This window comes from Triticum aestivum, chromosome 6B (assembly GCF_018294505.1).
Source record: "Triticum aestivum cultivar Chinese Spring chromosome 6B, IWGSC CS RefSeq v2.1, whole genome shotgun sequence".
Classification (NCBI taxonomy): domain Eukaryota; kingdom Viridiplantae; phylum Streptophyta; class Magnoliopsida; order Poales; family Poaceae; genus Triticum; species Triticum aestivum.
Genome location: NC_057810.1, coordinates 341,732,533 through 341,749,711, shown reverse-complemented (window position 1 = coordinate 341,749,711; position 17,179 = coordinate 341,732,533). Strand labels below are relative to the sequence as shown.

At 50.9% G+C, this 17,179-nt stretch overlaps 1 protein-coding gene across 21 annotated transcripts; it reads right to left on the bottom strand.

Moving 5' to 3' along the window:
* Window positions 1-3,481: 3,481 nt before the first annotated feature.
* On the bottom strand, window positions 3,482-11,767 carry LOC123137105 (pentatricopeptide repeat-containing protein At5g65560). Of its 21 annotated transcripts, none has more exons than XM_044556698.1 (3): window positions 5,365-11,767; window positions 5,180-5,289; window positions 3,482-5,113 (listed from the first exon to the last, which is right to left on the bottom strand). In XM_044556698.1, the coding sequence occupies exon 1, from the start codon at window positions 11,753-11,755 to the stop codon at window positions 9,647-9,649; it is 2,109 nt and encodes a 702-aa protein (XP_044412633.1). In that variant the 5' UTR covers window positions 11,756-11,767; the 3' UTR covers window positions 3,482-5,113; window positions 5,180-5,289; window positions 5,365-9,646. The 21 variants fall into 21 exon arrangements, with proteins under 21 accessions (XP_044412633.1, XP_044412632.1, XP_044412634.1 ...); XM_044556697.1 differs by having other exon boundaries at window positions 3,482-5,110; XM_044556699.1 differs by having other exon boundaries at window positions 3,482-5,107.
* Between the last annotated feature and the right edge of the window lie 5,412 nt (window positions 11,768-17,179).

Here is a 17,179-nt window from a genome sequence, read left to right as displayed (position 1 = left end):
AATTGGGCTTTGGTGGCGGTATATGGTGCCGCACAGCCCGAACTCAAGCCCGAGTTCTTGGCTGATCTCGTTAGGATTTGCGGCTCCGAGTAGCTTCCTATCCTGGTGGGGGTGATTTCAATATCATTAGAAGGTGTGAGGATAAGAACAATGATAACTTTGACGGCAGATGGTCGTTCATGTTCAATACTATCATTGAAAGTCTTGACCTGAGAGAAATTGAGCTCTCGGGTAGAAAATTCACCTGGGCTAACGCGCTGCCAAATCCGACGTATGAGAAGTTGGATCGAGTGTTGGCTAGTGTCGATTGGGAACAGAAGTTTCCGCTTGTAACAGTTTAGGCTTTGTCCCGTGGAATTTCTGATCACACGCCGTTATTTGTGGACTCTGGTGAGGCCACCCACTTGGGAAACAAAAACGCGTTCTCCTTTGAGCTGGCTTGGTTTGAACAAGAAGGTTTCTTTGATCTCGTAGCCAGAGAGTGGGCTAAGGATTCAGGAGGGAAGACTGTGCTTCAGCGCTGGCAGAATAAGATTAGGCATTTGAGAAGTTTCCTGCGTGGGTGGGCTAAGCATCTCAGCGGGATTTATAAGGTCGAAAAGGAAAGGCTCCTTTCCCTTATTCAGTCCCTAGATGTAAAAGCAGAAACCACGGTGCTGCCGGCCGCGGAGCTTCATGCCAAGCTTGACACGGAGATGAGGCTGAAAGAACTTCTTCGAGAAGAGGAATTGAAGTGGGCATTGTGGGCCAAGGTCCGGCGAGTAGTCCAGGGGGATGCAAACACTCAATTCTTTCACATGATCGCTAATGGTAAACATAGAAAGAAGAGGATCTTTCAGCTTGAGCAAGATGAAGGAACAATTTTAGGACAGGAAAACCTAAAAGTGTACATTACAGAGTATTACAAGCAGCTATTTAGTCCTCCAGAGGATAACTGTGTGTCTCTGGATGAGTCCAGGATTGAGGATGTTCCTCAACTCACAGCGGTGGAGAATGATATTCTAGCGGCTCCTTTTTCTGAGAAAGAGGTGCTGGAGGCCATCTCACAAATGAAGAAATAACAAAGCGCCGGGTCCTGATGGTTCCCAGCGGAATTTTATAAGAAAGTGCTGGCATATCATTAAAGGGGATTTGTTGCCTATGTTTAACGATTTGTTGCTGGACAAGCTTCATCTTTTTCAGCTCAATTTTGGAACGATTACCCTTCTTCCTAAGAAAACAGAGGGCTGTTGAAAATTGAGCAATTCAGGCCAATCTGTCTTCTTTAATGTTAGTTTCAAAATTTTCACCAAGGTCGGGACCAATAGACTCACACAGATTGCGCATACTGTTGTGCACCCTACCCAATCTGCTTTCATGCCAGACATGAATATCCTTGAGGGGGTAGTGGTCCTTCATGAAACGCTCCTTGAAATCCACACGAAAGAACTGGATGGGGTTATTTTTCAAAGTGGATTTCGAAATAGCGTACGACAAAGTCAAATGGCTATTCCTTCAACAGGCCTTGCGTATGAAGGGTTTTGATGAGCTTGGCGACGCCAGGTAGAATCCTTTACGCAAAAAGGGAGTGTTGGAATTAAAGTGAAATGACGATATAGGTCACTTATTTTCTAGACACACAAAGGGTCTGAGGCAAGGAGATCCAATGTCCCCTGTTTTGTTCAACATTGTGGTTGACATGTTGGCAATCCTAATAGGTCGGGCAAAGGAGGCCCGTCAGGTGGGGCAACTAGGTCGCCTCGCCCTAGTTGATGGGGTGTGTGTCCATTCTGCAGTACGCTGATGATACAATCATCTTTATGGAGCATGACCTTGGCAAAAGCGAGAAATATGAAGCTGGTGCTTATGCTTATTTGAACAATTACCGGGATTAAAGATTAACTTTCATAAAAGCGAGTTGTTCTGCTTTGGTAGAGCCAAGGAGGAACAAGGAGGCTTATCGGCAATTGTTTGAATGTGAATTAGGGGCTTTACCTTTTCACCTACCTAGGTATACCCATTCACCATCGTAAGCTACAAACGAGAGTGGAAATGCATTGAGGATCGGTTTGAAAAGAAACTTAGTTGCTAGAAGGGCAAACTTCTGTCTTATGGAGGCCAGTTGATTCTTATTAATTCGGTGCTCACGAGTATGCCGATGTTCCTACTATCTTTCTTTGAGGTTCCAGTTGGGGTTAGGAAAAGCTGGACTTCTACCGATCAAGATTTTTTTGGCAGAATGATGAACTAAGAGAAAGTATAGACTCGCCAAGTGGGATGTCATTTGTCGACCAAAGGACCAAGGGGGTTGGGTATCGAAAATCTTGAGGTCAAGAACAGATGCCTGCTAGTAAGTGGCTGTATAAGCTTTCGGGTCCGACTGATGCAACTTGGGCGCAGATTCTTCGTAACAAGTATGTACAGTCCAAGACTTTGTCACAGGTGACAGTGAGACCAACTGATTCACCGTTCTGGAAGGGGCTTATGAGAGTCAAGGCAACTTCTTTAATAGAACAAAGTTTATTATCGGTGATGGCAAAGACACGCGTTTCTGGGAGGACACTTGGCTTGGTGATACGCCATTGGCGCTCCAGTACCCGTCCCTGTATCGTATTGTTCAACGACGTGATGTGCTAGTTGCAACGATTATGCAGTCCATTCCCCTTAATATCCAGTTTCGGAGGGTGCTTGTTGGTGATAGGTGGGAAGCATGGCTTCATTTGGTGAGTAGACTGATGGAGGTTCAGCTAGCTCATCAGCCCGATCAGTTGTGTTCGAAACTTACTAGGTCTGGAGAATTTACGGTTAAGTCGATGTATATCGATGTCATTAACTCTAGTGTCATTCCTTGTTCCAAACATGTTTGGAAAGTAAAAGTTCCTTTGAAGATTAAAGTGTTTATGTGGTTTGTACATAAACAAGTCATTTTAACAAAGGACAATTTGGTTAAGCGCAATTGGACAGGATCTACTAGGTGTAGTTTCTGTGATCGGGACGAGACCATTAAGCACCTCTTCTTTGAGTGCTCGTTTGCGAGAGTTTTGTGGCGCACCGTGCAAATTGCCTTTAGCATTACTCCTTCGAATTCGGTCGGTACGTTATTTGAAACGTGGCTTGATGGGATAGAGTCCGATACAGCTAGACACATTCGTGTAGGAGTATGTGCATTGTTATGGGCAATTTAGAACTGCAGAAATGATTTGGCTTTTAACAAAACAACAACTATTCATTTTTTGCAGCTTTTATTCAGAGTTACGTCACTGATCCGTATGTGGTCCTTACTCACTCCGACGGAGGCCAGGAAGCATTTGGTTACTGGATCTGTCCGGTGAAAGATGGTAGCGCGGGATATTTTCAACCGGTTTGGATGGCGGTCATGTAATAGGATAGGCGATTAGTTTTCCTATCTTTGTTTTGCCAGCCGGTTGTGGCTCTATGGCCTTTTTATCTTTGGCGTTGAAGCTATCTGTGAGCTATCCTTTCTTTTGTTTCCAGACATTCAGACCTTGTTGAACCTATTTTATTTATAAATGTGGCCGTATGCATCATAATGCAGAGGCCGGGGAGTCCCCCTTTTGAAAAAAAAATGGTGTTTCAAATTATAAGAGGTCTACTTGCCCTCCCCACGAGCTGAGCACCACTTCAGAATCTCCTCCATCTTGTAGGCATCCGCAACATACTCGGCCTCGGACCCGACCTCCACTGACCAGGGCTCCGGGGGTGGACGCTCAGGAGTCAGGAGTGCCATGGACGATGATGCCAAGGTCGGCGTTCGGAAGCTGCACCCTCACACTAGCCAGTACCCGCATAGCGCCCTCATACGCTGCAGAGTACTGCTAGTCCAGAAGCTGATCAGGTGCCTTCTCCCGCAGCTTGACGACACCGTCCAAGGTGTCGTCGAGGTCCTTCTCGCCGCGGTATAGCGTTCCACACGGCATGCCTAGCGTCGTGCACATCCGTTGCGTGAGTCAGCAACATGCTTGAGACGCCTCACTGGGTCCACACGGGCGACGTCCAGAAGTGGCACTACAAAAGGAACATCCCATCAAGCCATGGCCAAAGCAATGGGAAACTACGCGGAAGAAATAAAAGCTTATGCATAGCAGCGGCCTCCAGGTCCTGAAGTCGCTTCATCAACTGCTTCACCAGGTCCTCCGCAGCAGACCGGGCCTTACCGACCCGCTCGGCGGTGGCCTCCTTTTTCTTCAGGACAGCCGCCTGCTTCGGCAGCTCCGCGTTTTGCTGGCCATCGTGCTCTCGAGGATGGCTATCTCTGCCGGTACTCCTTGGGCTCGCCGTCCGTGACGCCCATTGCAGTCCGGAGCTTGCCACGCGACCTCTGTGACTCGGACAACTCCTGCCGCAAGGTTGCGGCCTCCTTAGCAGTTGTGGAGCAAGAAGTTAAAAGTAATTAGCCAGTACACAAGATCACAGTAAAAATCCGACCGAATCAGATGCAACCTGATGACTTATAGATGGAACCGACCAATGACGTCAACAGGCCCACAACCTCCTGTCGATGGGCTTCCAGCTAGCACTTGAGGTTGCCTGCCTCGCCCTCCGGAGTCGCCACCTTCTGCAGGAGGAAACTGTCAAGAACAAACAACAAGCCCGAACGAGAGTTCGGAAGTGACATCTCGTCCGGTCTCGGGGGCTAATAGCTGCATTGTGTAATCGAAGACAAAGACGTCACCTAACAGCAAGCCTCCTCAAGGGACCTGTTTAGATCATGGGGTTAGAGCTAGTTTGGGTTAGTTGGAAGCTCAAATAATCCAAAAGTATCCAAACAGGGAGGATTAGAGTGGGTTAGTTCCATCTAACCCAACTATCACGGTGAAGAGGTGCTTATTTGGGTTAGAGTGGGTTAGAAAATAACTCTAACTCTAACTGTGTTAGAGTATCCAAACAGGGCCAAGGACGACGAGCCCATCCATCTGGGTGCTCAAGACTTCCAGCGCGCCTGCTACCGCAGCAACAGGCGCTGCAGAGGACATGGGGCCTGCAGTAGCAGAGTGGCCCACGTTAGCCTCCTCAGTCACCCCTCTGTGAGCAAGCACGACGCCAGAGCCAGCAGCATCAACAGAGTCCAGCGCGGCACCAACGCCGTTAGGGAGACCACATAGGACCTCTGCTGCTACAAAATACGAACCAGAGGTTGAGAAGAAAACTCGAAATAAAAAAAATATTCTCAAACACTTACGGGTAACGAGCGGGGCGACCTCCTAAGGAACTAGTGGAGAATCATCAGGCAGCATCAGCACAGTCACCTCTGCAGCATCAGAGGTCGGAGCCTTAGGGGTCGCAAGATCCCTGGAAAAGGATACAAGTCAGATCTCAGCGGAAGCCGTAAACACGGCAAGTATCGCGAGGAGGCCACCAACATACTTCACTGGTGCCACAACTTTCTGCCTCTTGTTCATAGGCATGGCCAGTGGCACCTACAACTTCGGAGAAACCGGAGCGCCACGAGGTCAGTGGATCACGGGGTATGCCAGCTCGGTCTCCGAAGGGCCGCCTTTAGGAGATGCCCGCTTGGCGACCTCCTTGGTGACCGCAGGTTCTTCCGGGCTCCCACGAGCCCCTGGATCAGCCTCCTCATCCTCCGCGAACCTCCTCATCCTCCGCGATGTACGGTGGGGACGAGATGTCACCCAATGTGACACGCTCATCGAGCACCCCGCTATTTGCCCCTCCATCCGGAGAAGAGGCAACCTTCTTCCCTTATCAAGAAAGGGGAGGGGGCGCTCCGCGGTAGGCTGTAGGAGTGCCCACATCTCCAGGGTCAGGTCCTGTCCGGGAAGCGGGGGCTCCGAAAGAAAAGCGGTGAACTTTGCAAAGTGCTGAAATAGTTAAAAGAGCGGGCGTCAGAAGCAAAGCCTGATCTTGCCATTACTATTCTCACCTAGAACTAGGCCAAAGAAACGTACCTCCTTAGGTGGGGCCATGCGACTGAAGGGCTCGACCACAACCACCATGGACAGCTTATCGGCATCCAACCCCATCAGTTGAGCGAGGTATGGCGAATCTCCTCCTCCGGGAGGTCGCAGGAGGAGGTCCGGGCGGGGTCGGTCAGCCCGCAATAATCACTCAGTACCGTATCATAGGCCTCTGGAGGAAAGACTCGGCGTTCCACCCAGGTCTGCGTGATCTGGAGGCCGGTCAAACTGTTGTCCTTCAGGGACGCAGTCACCTCCAGAAGCAGCTCCATAATCTTGGAGACGCAGGTCAGCGATTCCCAAGAATTTTGCCGCAGGGGAGACCCCCCCCCCCCCCCCCCCCCACCGAGAAAAGGCTGTCAGGTCGGCCTCAAGGTCGAACGCATAAAAACACCTCTTCTACCAGACCCCCATTAATCTGGGAAGGCTCATGGGGAAGAAGGACGAATGAGGATGTAGCTGAATGCTGACCCCACCAATGTCGCGAACGGAGTCACTGCTCATCTGACCCTTGACGCAGAAAAAACGTCGAAAGAGGTCAAATGGGGGTGGCCCCGAGAAAGCACTCGCAGAACATGATGAAGTTCCCGATATGAAGGACACCGGTGGGCTTGAGGTGGTGGAGCTGGATGCCAAGAAATAAGAGGAACCCCGACACAAAGGGGTGCAGAGGAAAACCGAGACCATGCCCAAAGAAGTCGAGATGTAGGACACGCACGCCGTCCGGCAGTGCTGGGAATTCCTCCGTAGAAAGAGGAATCCGGTACTGGAGGTCGGATGGGAACATCCCCTCAGCTTCTAGACGTCCCTGTCCGAGATTATGGAGCGGTTCCATCGGTTGGTGAAGACCTCGGCGCTGGGTTGCGGCTCGGCGGCGGCGGCGGAGCCTTCCGCCTTCCGCTTCTTCTCCGCTTCCCTGGTCGCCCGAGCGCGGCCGGCTCCGATCAAGGACCCTAAATGACTCATCTCTCGTTTTGCGGGGGAGGAAATGGCGGGCCTAGAGACTATGAACGTCGCTATGGCGATGGAACAAAAATGCAAGGAAGCAGAAGTGCAGAGAAGCAGAGGCGTGAGGAAGCGGGCGCAGGTGAAATGACACCTTGTTGCGCCAATGCTCTTTTGATCCCCCACGGGCGAGCCAGGAATCAAGGCACCCCTGGGCGCTACATACCCCACGACTTGTGAGCGGTTCTCATTCATGTCTTGCAGGCACGGAAATCAAGGCCAAGTTATCGCAATAAGACATACGTCAACCCGTTTTCAATCTCCTCACTGGCGCAACGGTTTAGATAAAAGATAGCGCCCCCTACCTGTCAAACCAATGTCAGGATGGGGAGGCCTAAAGGCTGTGGCGGCTTTGACCATGCGGGTCCCCAAAAGGCAGGCGTTCGACCTCCCTGAAGCCATCAAGACCATAACACTGTAGCCGGACTCCTGGAACACGACACAACGAAGGAGCCCACCGGAGGCTACTGACAGGGTCCTCACTACGACCTCCGCCACGCTTGGGGGCTACTGACGGGGTCCTGTACCGAGGGTGGCTATGCCAAGGAGCCCGGCCTCATCAACTATGAGGGGGCCCAATGGGCCCACAACACGGCGCCAACCCTAGGAGGCCAGATGACCTTCTTGACGCCCAAGACTAGAGGACGACGGTGCCCAGATCGCATCTAACCTATAAACCCCAAGCCTCTACAGTCTATACAAAGAGAGGTCTAGGGTTCCTCTTAATCATCTATCTTCAGATAGGAGAACTCTCGGTAGCAACATCATACACCATTGTACCCCCTAGCATGAGGTATCCCTCCACTATGAATAACCAAAACCAGCAGAACGTAAAGTATTACTCTCCGGAGCCCCGAACCTGGATAAACCCCTCCTGTGACCTTCGATTCATGACTTCCAGCTGCACTTGGACACCTACCAGGGACCTGACGAAAATCTGCTCCGTCACCGCCCGAGGTTTGTGCAGAGAGGTCCCATGCGCGTAGTTGTGTGAGCAATTATCATTTTCTTATATGTCTGCTTCTATCTCCATTGCGGGTCCTTTGCCGGCCATCCAGATTGATGACCCGGAGAAATGGCTTTTGAAGGTTGCCTCTGTTGCAGAGCAAATGACCGGCGCGCTTGGGATTGCTGCTGGTACTTTATTTGCTGGGCATCCTGACTTGACGTCTGACCTTGAGGTCATCCTAAAGTTGCTAGCGAATCCCTCCAATCAACTTGATGTTTGGATGTACTTTACTGCTTTTGAAGGGGCTCATCGGGTACTAGGTAGGGTTCAGGCTCATTATCCCAATGCCAACCTCCAGACAATTGTTAGACCTCATGCTGGAAGTCCGAATCCACATCTGTTCCTGCAAGAAGTTGTCAAGGAAGTCGAATATGATGCCGGGGTCTGCCCTCTGCAGAGTATTATTAAAAGGCATCCTGGTGCGAGTAGCTTGTAAAGCGGGATTTTGCAATAAAATTGATAAGGGTACTATCGAGTACTTTATGGTAACAATTCATATGATATTATTTAGAACCTGCCATTTGTTGTGTTGTATGACTTCTTAATATTCGTTGGGAGAACGCCCGCACTCGACCAAATATTCGTTGGTCATTGGCGCTATGCACTGGCATTGGTTTGGTCATTGACGATATGCACTGGCGTTGGTGGCAAGCTCTAGGTCAGTGCTCTGCATATGTTAAGATTTGTGTGAACTCTAGCGACTAGGTTAGGCCGTAAGCATGTTGACCTTCTGCCTTTATGGCAGGAGGCCTACAGTACCATGAATGCAGTCCCCCCTCCCCCCGCGTGCTTGTACTTTGAAGGGTCACTAGATGTAGCCCTTATTGCCTGCGGGGGGGGGGGGGGTCCGAAAATTGATGCAGCACCCCCGAGTCACAAATAAGGAGATCTCTCTGTCAGGACCCCGATCCTAAGTCACACCGATCTAGCATGTAACACATCATATCACTTTGCGGCCTCACGCAGGGTATACCCACGGATGCCACCTTACCTGGCATGGGACCGTTTGCGCCTTTTGGCTCACGTATATGATAGTGTCGCTATCATCCGTATGACAAAGAACCCGGACTGACATGATTAGTTGGACCCAAAGTGGCGCTAACTTCTGGGGATAGGCATACATGACCCAACAACGAACGTGTCGATCAACAATGTATGAACCCAAGTCGTAGCAAGCTACATGGACTTAAAGAAACAACATGTGATATTTCCCCGAAGCTAGTTATTGTGGATCTTCAGGTCCAACGTTCCAAAAGCAAATTGTCAATTACCTCTTGCACAGTGCACCTAGTCCATGGAATTGACAGCGCTTTCAATAGCTTATCAACAGTTCTTTTAATTACAGTTCAAGAACCAGTGAAGTCTATTGAAATTAAGTACCACTTCGGTATGTAAAAGTAAGGTTGTTGACTTGTTATCTTTAGGTGGGACAAGATTAATGTGATCTAATATTTTGGTCAAACGCTTTCCGGAAAGCCCTAGAAGTATGTTATTAAAGAATAGTGTAAGAACTTACGATATTGAAGATCAATCCAGTACCTTTGAGAGAGCAATAAAACATGAACCCAGTGTGTGTTGAATGATCCATGTAATATGTAACTCCGGTGTCCAGTAGGATACATCATGTGTGGGTACAAGCCTTTGATTGGGCGCATTTTACACTGCTGATGGAAACTTTGCTCAGCAGTGTTGCACGACTGGGTGAATGTAGCATATATTATCCCCTGGTAGACAATTCTTCTGCCAACATTGCATATGTTTGATTACTTGGTCTGCAGTTTCTCTGCTCTAATTTGGATACCATGTCACGGCATATATCTGAATGACCGTTTCTTATCAGGCCATCAATAATTACTTTCCACACAATTTCATCAGGATTGTAGTCTTCCCATCTACAGTTTCCAAAAATTTCTTCAGCCATATGAGCTTGTCCTTCACTAATAAGCCCGCAAAGCAGGTGCTGATAGGACATCAGTTGTGGTACAAAACCACGACCAATCATGGAGTGAAGCAACGCCCATGCACCGGAATACTGTCTTGATTTGCATAAACACATAACGAGAGCAGTGTAGATGTCCTCATTCAAAGACAGATTATCATCTTTCATACGAGAAACCAATGATGTCACCTCTTTCAATCTTCCATCTTCAGAGAACCTCTCCAGAATTGCAGAATAAGTATCCATGTTAGGAATAATATCATTCTTCTTCATTGTCTCAAACAATTCAAAGATATCAGTAAGCCTGGCGGTCTTCCATAAACCAGCTACATACAAAGGCACACCTTCTGTTAGCCTCCTTTGTACAAGATGTCTAAGCAAGATCAAATAAGTAAAGTGGTTTGGCATAGAAGCAACATTTTTCATATGCTTCAAGATTGAGACTGCGCAATCTGTCTGCCCAATACTTGCATGCCCATCCATCAACGTGTTATACGCAATTGTATCTACAGTGACTGCACTTCTGTTCATCTCACTCACAACATTTTCGGCTTCAATGAGTCTTCCTTCATTGCAATAAGCACGCATAGATGTGGTATAAGTAACTGCATCAGGATTGCAACCCAGTGAAACCATTTGACCCCAGATTTTTGTGGCCAATCCATAGTTTCTCTCCTTGAATAGCTTGTCAATTACAATGGTATAGTTGACCGTCGTGAGCTTAACACTCTTTTTTAGCATCTCATCTATAAAGGACAAACCCTCTTGTGATCCCTTCATCTTGCATAGGTATACGATGAATGGACTGTATGTATAGGTATCCGGCGTGCAACCAGCTGAGACCATCTTTTCCAGTAATGACCATGCAACATCAACTTGATCACATTTGCATAACCCGTCTATCAATGAATTGAATGTCACCAAATTAGGTTTTATGCCTCTCCCTTCAAGGCTATCAAAAAGGGAGCTAGCTTGATCGATCCTCCCATTCTTGCAGAGAGCATCCACCAACGCATTGTAAGTGTATATATCACCAGCTAAACCATCTCCTTCCATCAAACGAAGTAGCCGGAAAGCATTCTCTATATGCCCATAAACACATTGGGCCCGAACTAACAAATTGTATGTCACAACATCTGGTTCTACTCCATGTGCTCTCATCCGATTCAACAAAGCCATTGCATTGTGCACCTTACCCTCCTTGCAGAACCCCCACACCAGTGCATTGTATGTCCACACGTTCGGCTTGCACCACCTCAACTTCATCATCTCAAACACCCTCACCGCATCACTCATCCTCCCCTCCTTACAATACCCATTGACCACCGCGGTGCATGTAACAACAGATGGCACCAACCCTTTGTCAGACATCTCCTCCAGCATTTCCTCAGCCTTCACAACCCTTTGCTCCCTACACCATAAATCAATCACGGCCGCATAAGCGCAAGTACTTGGCCGCCACCCCAATTTCTTCATCCTCTGCAGCATCTGGAGCGCCTCCTCCCCCCACCCTGCTTTACACAGGCCCTTCACCAAGACCGCATATGTATGCATGTCCCACAGCTCCATCTTCGTGAACAAGTCCAATGCCTCGTCAATCCTCCCCGTCTCGCATAACCCCTCAATCATTGCAGCATAGGATACCACGTCCCGCGGGAATCCTCTCAAAGGCATTTTATCGAACAGATCACGAGCAGTGTCGGTCTGGTGGGTGCGGGAGTAGCCCACGATCAAGGAGTTGAATGTGTAGGCGTCGGGGTGCCAGCCAGAGAGGACCATGAGGCTGAGGTACCGGAGGGCGCGGGGCAGGTCGGCTCTGCGGCAGAGGGAGCGGATGAGGATATTGTAGGTGACGCCCGTGGGGGCAGGCGGCGAGTGGAGGTGCATATGAGCGAAGAGGCGGAGGATGAGCGGGGTGAGCGCGAAGCGGGAGAGGTGGGTGAGGAGAGAGAGCCGAAGGAGCGGTCGAAGAGGGGGCGGAGCGGGGGCGGGGAGAGGGAGTGGAGGCGGAAGAGGATGGGGAGGGAAAGGCTGAGAAGGGAGCGGGAGGGCGCCGCGGCGCGGGCGGTCGCGGCGGCGAGACGAATCGGGAGTGGGACGTCGGGCATCCGGGGGAGGGACGGAGCAAGGAGAGCAGGGAGATGCGGCAGGGAGGGGTGTAGGTACCAGTTTGGGGCGGAGAGGGCGGCGGAGAGGTGCGCCAGAAGCGCGGCGGGAGTGGCCGAGGAGGTCGGCAGAGGTTGGGAAGCCGCCATGCGAGGTGTTTGCGCGGAGATGAAAGAGAAGGACGCTGTGGCGGCGGCGGCGGCGGTGCAGCCGGCGACTACTCACGGCGCCGTCGCCATTATTGGGACCTCATCTCATTCCTAGTGCGGTTTAATCTTTTCATCAGCCCGAAAGGTCACATGAAATTTGTCCAGGCGAACAAGAGTTTTTTTTTCCTTGCTGAGAAAAGCTAATCAACTTCAACACGGTGGCCCATTTCGTTCGCTTTGGCCTGTTTGTGTCCGCGAGGCTAACGCGCGGATGCAAATTCAAATTTTGTCTGTTCGGTGTGTATGAATTTTTGCTTTAAATTTGGGTATGGTTTGCATCCACACGAACAAATTGTAAGGCGATTGCGTACAATATCTGTCAACTGACAGTTACACGAACATGTTGTATTGTGCGGATGTATCATGTTAAAGCATGGTGGAGGTACATATTAATTTTATGACTAACTTAGTTGGCACCAAAAGGCTAGACTTAAATTAAGCCGTAAGTTTTTTGGTTATTACTAAGCTTATAACACTTGTAACCTATTGTATGCTTTGTTATCCAGGAGGCGGGACATCTTCTTAGTCGAGGTGTACTGCGTTGTAACTCTACTCGGGAGTGAATTTTTCTGACCCGCGGTTCAGCATCTTCCCTGCCGAGCTGCACCTTGGTGATAATGAGACGCAAACGCCGGCAGAACTAGTTCCTGGGGAGATACGATCGTAGGTCGACCGTGTTGCCCAACCCAAGTCTCGAGATCCTTTTGATCCTCAGAAAATTCAATGCAGGAAATTCAGAGTGTTATATAGTCGAGGAGATTTTGGTCGGCAACTCATACCCGACCTGAGTCTCGGGGGCTACTGCATGCTACGTTTTTTCCTATAAGTATGTTACCAAGCGAGAATTCGATCCTCGGGTCGATTTGGCGATTCAACTTGAGTCTCGAGGCTACTGGAACCAGTGGTTTTATTTTACCCTTCAGGTGTATACTGGATTTTAGGTCGGCACACAACTTGAGGGCTACCGACTATACATCTTGGCAGAGAATAAATTGCACTAATTAGGAAAAACTGCAAAAAAACGGCTCATAGAAACCGGCTTGGCGAAAAAGCACTTTTTTGTAGAGGCCGGACATCTGCACCTACAACTCAAGAACGAGATGGTGTATACCACTTCGAAAGCAGTTCGGCATGGAGACTGACTGCAAGCGGCTCGCTGCATGGGAGACTTTTCTGGCATGCAATCATACTGCTTCAACATTTTTAAAGACCGAGGTGGTCTACCTCACCTCGAATGCAATCCAGCATTGCAGCTCGACTGCAAGAAAACATTAATTGGGGAATGTTCTCGCCAAACCAGTTCCAAGACCGATGACCGAAGACAACGAGCAACTCGAATAAACCGAGGTGCGGCCAGACTTGAAGACCGATTCAGGGGCTACTAATGATGCCCCGGCTAGGGGGATTTTCACCATGTCGACTCTTGACTGGGTGGGCCGGGACGAGGACCCCTAGGTCAGTTCCATCCGAGGTCACTTTGGGTGACCCATGACGCATGCAAGGAAGATTTCAGAAGCCTTGCCTTTCAAGACAAGGACTCCTCTTCACCAACATAGCCGACTAGGACTTCTATAATCCTAGACCTTTGATAACTTATATAAACCGAGGCTAGACTAGCCAATAGAACAATCTTAACCAATCGTAGAGAAGAGAAAGAACAATCTCGTGGTAGATCACCTGTACTTTGTACTCCATCCCAAATCAATACAAACACAAGCAGGACGTAGGATATTATCTCTTCGAGGGAGTCCGAACCTGGGTAAAAACTCATGACATTGTTACCATTGTATCTAGACTACCAACTTAGGACCCCCTACTTGATACTTGTTGGAATCGACTCCGTCACTAAGGTCATAAGAAAACTACTCACATATGTTCATGGTGGCAACAGGGTTGATGAAGATGGCTCTGGTGATGGATTCCCCCTTCGGCAGGGTTCCGAAAAGGCCTCCAGATTGGATCTCCCCTGAATATGAACTTGTGGCATCGAAAAAAACACGAAAAAATGGTACAGGTGTTTTTCGGGAAATATAGGATTTATAGGCGGAAAAATCAGCATAAGGTGCTACCAGGAGGCCTCAAATTGCCACCCCGCGTCGGTGGCCCTATGGTCACCTAGCTTGGCTGCGTGGAGGTTAGGGGGGGCTCCTAGCACTTTCTGGAATCTTCATATTTAGGAAATATTGTCGGCGTTCTAGGAACCAGGGTACCCAGACATGCCTGCCTACGGCCCATGGCGTGGCTCCATCGACGGCTTGGTACGGCCCACCCTCGACTATGGCAAGACAAGACCCTCATGAGGGGCCAAGCCTCGTGAGGCGGGCAACACCAAGACCCCTGAGGGAGCGTCCTCCTTAGGTGGCCTCCTGCCGGAGCGGAGATTTCTATGCAAGATCCAGCCTCACGAGGCTGAAATGATATCAGCCATGACGACCAAGGCCAGGCGCGCGCCAGCGGGCGCAGAGTGGAAGGTTTCCTCTTTGGTGCAAAGGAGGCAAGCGCATGTGTGGAGTCCCAAGGAATCAGCCAAAGGTTACCATTTGTGTGCAACAAGACCAGGACCGCCAGAATGGCAGGATGGATGTCATCGCTGAGCCCACCATGACGTCACGATCAGAAGCTTTGCAGGTGAAGCCCACCTTTCGTCAGGATCATATGTACTTCTTGTCCCCTTTCAAATTTGGTTGTGTGGGATCCTTTCTCGCCTAAGTTTTGGAGGAAGAGGACCAAGTCCACTAATATAGCCTAGCCACCACCGAAGAAAGGGATCGGTCCATTGCGTGATCAGCTCATCGAATCCTCAAGAGCTCATCACAAGAACACACCTCCTGAGGTTGTTCTTCCACTTGTACTAGTTCATCCTCAGCCCCTCGCGAGGCTAATCCACCACAAAGCATGAGTAGGGTTTTACTCCCCAAGGTGGCCCGAACCTGGGTAAACCATCGTGTCTTTCTCCTTCATGTTCATCGAGCTAGGTCATGAGAGCAGCGGATCGGTCGGCTTGAGAGGTTGTGTTCTTCGCACACGCCCCTGAGTTTGAACCTTTCTTGGGTCTGCGGAGCCCGGAATCCGACAATTGGCGCGCCAGGTAGGGGGCGTGTTGGAGATTGGCCTCTTCATCAACCGCGCTTCGGCCTCGCCGCTCGATCTCCATGGCGGGCACCACTCCTTTCGCTGGTCCACCGGACGTGTTCGGAGGCGTCATGGGTTTCCGGGCCTCCGAAGTTCAGGCCGGAGCTGCCGCCGCGCTACCGCGGCGCGGCGGACCCTACGGGGTTTCTCCAGGCGTACGAGGAGGCCATCTGGGCGGTGGGCGGAAACGACAAGGCCATGGCAAATTGGCTCCCTATGGCACTCGCGAGCATGCCTCGCACCTGGCTGCTCAACTTACCAAAGTCCTCGGTGGCTTCATGGGAGGAGTTGCGCGAGTTGTTCACCGCATGCTTCACGGTTCGGTGCACCACGTTGTCGCCGCCATCATCGGCGGATCGCAGGTGCCAGCTTCAAACCGCCACGCCAAGTAGTTCTTCCGTCATATTGGGGCTTCTCCGTCCCTGCGAGGGGCGCCTTCAGGCTGGGCGGCGCCCCAGGCCGACCTCACCTTCGACTCCAGAGATCACCCCAAGACCACGGCCCGCATCGATGCACTACCCATGCTCGGCACCCCCACCATCTGCAACATAGCAGTTACCAGGACCCTCATCGATGGCCTTGCCGGCCTCAACATCCTCTCCGTGGAGGCGTTCGGCCTGCTTCACGTGCCTCACGACCGACTCCTTCCTGCCAAGCCGTTTTCCGGAGTGGTCAGCGGCTCCACCTGCCCCGTGGGGAAGATTCGCCTCCCCGTCACCTTCGGAATGCGTGACAACTACTGTACCGACCTCATCGACTTCGACGTCGCGCGCATCGGGCTCCCATACAACGCCATCCTCGGGTACCCGACCCTTGCCAAGTTCATGGCGGCGACTCACCCTGGCTACAACATCATGAAGATGCCGGGAAGCAGCAACGTCCTTGTCGTGGCGGGAGACACCAGGGATGCACTAACAGCCCTCAGGCTCACCTTCAAGGCCGCAGCAGTTGCGCGGCCAAGTGCAGAGAGTGCTCCAGAGGGCCCAGGGCTGCCCCGTCGAAGAAGAAGTTGTTGTTCTCTCACGATTGGGCCGAGACGAAGCAAGTACCGGTCGACGAGGGCGCGGAGTCAGGAGCCACCTTCACCATAGGAGCTGGCCTCCCCCGAGACCAAGAGGAGGTGCTGGTCAGCTTCCTCTGTGCGAACAAGGATGTATTTGCCTGGCAAGCAACAGACCTGGTGGGCGTCCCGGGGGGGTGATCGAACAACACCTCATGGTGTGCCCCCACGCGCGCCCCGTGAAACAGAAGGCGTGGCGGCAAGCCCCGGAGAAGTAGTCGTTCATCATGTAGGAGAACCAGAAGCTACAGGAGGCCGGCATTATCCAGGAAGTGCGGCACCCGGAGTGGTTGGCAAACCCAGTCATCGTCCCCAAGAAGGGCGGGAAAGAGCGCATGTGCGTTGAATTCATGAGCCTGAACAAAGCTTTCCCTCAGGATCCATTCCCTCTTCCTCACATTGATCAGATTGTCGACTCCACTGCCGAGTGTGATCTCTTGTGCTTCCTGGACGCCTTCTCAAGCTATCATCAAATCAAGATGGCAATGGAAGATGTAGAGAAGACGGCCTTCCGGACCCCGTGTGGGGTGTATTACTACACCTGCATGCCGTTTGGGCTGCACGATGCCGGAGCAACCTTCCAGCGGTTGATGCACATCGCTTTGGGCAAGCATCTCGGGAGAAACGTAGAGGCCTACATCGATGATATAGTGGTCAAGTCCCGGGAGGCAAGAACCCTTGTCGGAGATCTGGAGGAGACGTTAGCCAACCTGCACGAGGTGAAGCTGCGGGTTAATCTTGAGAAGTGCGTATTCGGTGTCCTGTCAGGCAAGCTGTTGGGGTTCCTGGTGTCACACAGAGGAA